Source organism: Agrilus planipennis, unplaced genomic scaffold (genome assembly GCF_000699045.2).
Source record: "Agrilus planipennis isolate EAB-ADULT unplaced genomic scaffold, Apla_2.0 scaffold187, whole genome shotgun sequence".
In the NCBI taxonomy this organism is placed as follows: Eukaryota; Metazoa; Arthropoda; class Insecta; order Coleoptera; family Buprestidae; genus Agrilus; species Agrilus planipennis.
The window spans coordinates 327,808-332,872 of NW_020442446.1; the positions used below are offsets into that span (position 1 = coordinate 327,808).

Consider the following 5,065-nt stretch of genomic DNA (forward strand, 5'->3'; position numbering starts at 1 on the left):
TAGGACCAGAATTGCAACATTCAGTGTTTCGCTATATCGATGATCTACTCGTAGTATCAGAATCTTTTGAAGGGCATTTGGAAATTCTTGAGCAGTTATTTACTAGATTACTAAAAGCTAAAATGGCAGTTAATTTATAAAAGACAAAATTTTACCAACCCGAAGTTCCGTTTCTAGGTCATATTCTTACTACCGGAGTGCTACCGGACCCAGATAAGACCAAAGCTATTCGTCAGTTTCCCATTCCCAAAAACGTCAGATAACTTCATGCTTTTCTCGCTCTATGCAATTATTATCGGCGTTTCAGCAAATACACAAAAAGGCCAAGTGGAAGTGGGGTTCTGAACAACAGGAATCTTTTGAAAACTTGAAGCGTTTGTTTTTGGATTTCGTTATTATTCACTTTCCTAATCTCTGTCGCGCGTTTTATCTATTTTGTCCACATATTTTAACTCGACAATTTAAAAGAACTTAAAATATTATTTAAGGAACTAAAAAATCATCAATTATCTTTTAAGCCCCATTTACTCTTTTTGTTTAGGATCTCCCACTGTGCTCAAAAATGAACAAACTCGTTTGTCTTCCAATTTTTCCCTTCATAATGGTGTTCTAATTTTCGGAAATAATCCTTCGGATTGTCCGAATGTGGCTATTCCCCACAATCTTGTAAACATTCTCTCACAAAGTTTCCACCTACAGTAAGGACATTTTGGGACATCAAAATTATTTCTAATTTTAAAGCCAATTTTATTTTCCCCAGAAATGTATAGCTATGGTTTGTACGAGCATGTGACGTTTGTCAGAAAGTAATATTTCCTTTTATGTATTTTGCCGGGTCTCCACAATCTATTTTTCTTGAAAATCCAGGAGACTTGGTGACTGTCGACTTGTAGGGCCCGCTCCCTGACGAGCGTTCCAAATGCTCGTATATTCTCGTGATCAAACTTTATCCCCTTAGACGTGCACAAGCTAAAATTTCCACATTTTTGCAAATTTATCAAAGTCAAAGTTGTGTTATCAGATCACGGTAGTCAATTTACATCTAAAGTTTGGCAAGAACTTTTAAAGAAACACGGTATAATCCCAACATTCTCCTCCACTCGAAATCCCCCTGCTAATCCGACTGAACGGGTTATGAAAGAGTTAGGGCGATTGTTTAGAACCTACTACCAACAATCACATTCTGGTTGGGTGAACAAACTCCAAGATATCGAAATCTTTTTTAACGAGATTACCAATTTGTCCACTGGGTACTCACCTTCGGAAATCCTAAATGGCCATAACCCTCCTAACCCACTGAGTAATTTAATTTCTTCCTACCTGCCCCGAAGTAACCACAAAACCATTCACGAAATAAGAAATAAGTTCGTCAAAGACTGCGTTCCCGTTGTCAGGCACCCCAAACAAAATTAAAAACCAACGAATTATTTATTAATGACCTAGTCCTACTTAGAGAAAAAAAAAATCATAGAAATTTTGTCAGTTATATTCTGGTCCTTATGTCACGTTTACACTATATCCGATCCGATCCGTGAAAAAAGGGGATATTACAATATAAAGAAGCTCAACTATTACTATAGAGCTTTCAATTCAATATTTAGGCAGACTGTTTAGGATGCTGAAAGTTCATTTTGTGGCTTCCATAAACTTTCAATCTGTGTCCTAAATTTTTGGTATTGAACTGTTTGACATTAATTGATTTTATTTGATTTGTATTTTCCCATAAATTCTATTCACAAGAATATTATTATTATTATTGTTTTGCTTTCGTCTAAACAAACTTAAATTGTGTTTTGGTTTTGGTTCGGCTCTATTTACGCTTAATAGACGGGGAAGTCCCAATCAGAATTGATTTTATTTGATTGGTATTTTCCCATAAATCTGGGTAAAACTATTCACCAGAATATTATTATTAGTTTTTTTGGTTTTGCTTTCGTCTAAACAAACTTAAATTGTGTTTTGTTTTTGGTTCAGCTCTATTTACGCTTAATAGTCGGACTACTCCCAATCAGATTGGTAGTTATTAGACATGTAGTTTTAAAGACTTGAGTATTTCTGCCCTTAATGAACCGGCGTATAGGGTCCATTAAACTTTAGCTGGGGATTTACCTGTCCCAAGGAATTTTCAGTACCTAGTTCCTTTAAAATGATCTTCAGTTTTGAAATGAAATCAATGCATGTGAGTCCTGGTGGGGATTTCCCTATTGTACTGACACAGCCGTCTCTAATACAAGCCATGCTGAGAAATTTGGCAACAGCGCATTGCTTCGATGTGAGAGTCCTATCCTGCGAGTCTTACTTGTTATTACTACACGTCGTTACATATGATTTTTAGACACCCATTACGATAAAAATGAATTGAATTATTAAATAACTAACATTTGTTCATCACTGATAGTATGTGACGTTATTTAAAATACACTTCAACATGTAGGTATTAAGAACAAAATAGAAAAGACAAAAGATTAGGTGTAAACATTGTTAGGTACCTACATGAATTTCATCTCGATAATTGTAATTTTATTAAAGCAAATTTCCACACCACAATTGAAGTATTGCCAAGGCGCGTTAGCTTTTTTTGGGGTTCACCAATAGCCCTGCCATCCCATTAGAAAAAACTAATTACAATTTCTAATTTACGGATTTTTGCTGTCTTACAGTTAGCTGAATTTGAATTGGAGTGGCGGGACTCTTGCTTTCTATAATTTATAATTTTAACGTAATCATTAAGCAAAACATTAGCAAAAGAAGATAAAATTTGGAAGAATATATCTTTATAGTGTTTTCCAAAACTAAATATTTTTGAAAATAGTTAATTTTCCTAAAATTGGTTTTTGGAGTTCAGCCCGTAAATATTGTGTCTGCAGATATTCGTTATTACTTATTTCTTCAAGAATGGCATAAAAGTGAAAAAAAACTATACAGGCGGTCCTCGACTTACGTCGTTTCGATTTACGTCGTTTCAAGTTACGTCGAACAATGTTTTGACACTATTCCTCAAGCATACGTCATTTGTTTCGATTTCCGGCATATCGGAGAATTCACTTGTCGCAAGGTCAATGTCCGTGAGGGGCGCGGGCGGGGCGCGGTGTCGTCTCGTGCGGGGAATACCGCGCAAATGTCGCTGATTTTGTTTAGTACATTCAGGGACAACGGACAATCAAGACGTAATAAATTAGTTTTTTTGCATCTTTGACAGTTTTTGTGTTTACATACATATTTAAGTGAATTTTAAACAATACCACCTAAACAAGACAGTAATAATAAAGTGAAGAAGAGAGTAAGAAAGTCAATTACAATGGAGGTTAAATCTAACATTTTAAAACTCAAAGATCGCGGTTATTCGACTTCATCTATTGGACGAGAACTTAATTTATCACGCACGACGGTACAAACAATATTGAAAGATAAAGAAAAACTCTTAACAGCTCTTCCTTCCGTCTCTTCAAACAGCACTATTATACGCAAAAGGAATGCTTTAATTTATGAAATGGAAAAACTGTTGTACAATTGGATTCAAGATCAAACTCAGCGACGGGTTCCTCTAAGTTTGGCTATTATACAAAATAAGGCGCTGAGTATCATCAACACACTGCAAAATAAACGTGGCGAGAATAATAGTGACGAAACAAAATGTTTTTCTGCCAGTCGCGGATGGTTCATGCGCTTTAAAGCGAGATATTCGTTACATAACATTCGAGTGCAAGGAGAAGCTGCTAGTGCCGATCATGTGGCTGCTCAGAGTTTTCCTGGAATATTAAAGGAAATTATCGAAAGTGGAGACTATTCGCCTAAACAAATTTTTAACGTGGACGAAACTGGTTTGTTTTGGAAAAAAATGCCCTCTCGTACTTTTATATCACAGGAAGAAAAGTCTATGCCTGGATTTAAAGCGGCTAAAGATCGTTTGACGTTGTTATTGGGTTCGAATGTTGAAGGTGATCTTAAATTGAAACCCCTTTTAGTTTATAGGTTTGAAAATCCTCGAGCTCTCAAAAATTACGTCAAGAGTACTCTTCCAGTTATATGGAAGGCTAATCCAAAGGCATGGGTTACATCAATACTTTTTGAAGAATGGTTTACTAAGCATTTTATACCTGAAGTGAAACAGTACTGTTCAAAAAATAATTTGGCTTATAAAGCTTTACTTATTTTGGACAATGCTCCCGGCCATCCTGTGCGTATTGCCGATATTGATCCTCAAATCAAAGTCGTGTTCCTGCCTCCCAACACCACTTCGTTGTTACAGCCGATGGATCAAGGAGTTATCGCGTCTTTTAAGGCCTATTATCTCAGGAGAACTTTTTCACAGGCTGTAAAGGCTAATGAAAATGATGGCATGGAGCTGAGAGATTTTTGGAAAAGTTATAATATCTTGCAATGCGTAAAAAATATTGCTACTTCATGGGATGAGGTGACACCCAACAATTTAAAAGGAGTTTGGAAAAAGTTATGCCCATTTTTTTTTGAGCCATCTGAAAGTTCTACATCTACAGATCAACCAAATATCGATGAGATCACAACTGACATTGTTCATTTGGCTAACCGTTTGCCTGACATTGCAGTTACTACTGATGATATTGATGATCTGTTAAGCTCACATTCGCAAGAACTGACTGATGAAGATCTTATTGAATTGGAGGCACAAGTACAAAAGGAAGCACTCGAGTCACAAGAAATAGCTTCTTCTATTAGTGACTCTGAAAAAGAACTTACACTAAAAAAGCTTTCCGTAGCCTTTGCAAATTTGAAGAATGCCATGAAAATTTTTGAAGAAAATGATCCTAATTTTGAGAGAAGTTTTAACGTTAATAACAAAATTTGTGCAGCCTATCACTGTTACCAAGATCTGTATGATAGCAAGAAGAAAGAAGCCAAGCAATCTAGAATTGATAGTTTCTTTAAGCCAAAAGTTTAATTTATTATTTATCATTACATATGTATAAGTTTTATAATTATTATTAAAATTAATAACACAAATACCAAAAATAACTAGCAATTTCATAAGTGCATAATATATAATTATTTTAAGAACTTACTTTTAATAATAAAGTACGTCCTTTGT

At 35.3% G+C, this 5,065-nt stretch overlaps 1 protein-coding gene across 1 annotated transcript in view; it reads left to right on the top strand.

The window, feature by feature from the left end:
- The first annotated feature begins 3,490 nt into the window (after positions 1–3,490).
- The window catches only part of LOC108736831 (tigger transposable element-derived protein 1-like), a 37,773-nt gene continuing 36,198 nt past the window's right edge, over positions 3,491–5,065 (top strand). Inside the window, 2 exon segments of the mRNA XM_025980456.1 lie at positions 3,491–4,384; positions 4,472–4,648. Coding sequence (XP_025836241.1) covers positions 3,491–4,384; positions 4,472–4,648 — 1,071 coding nt within the window.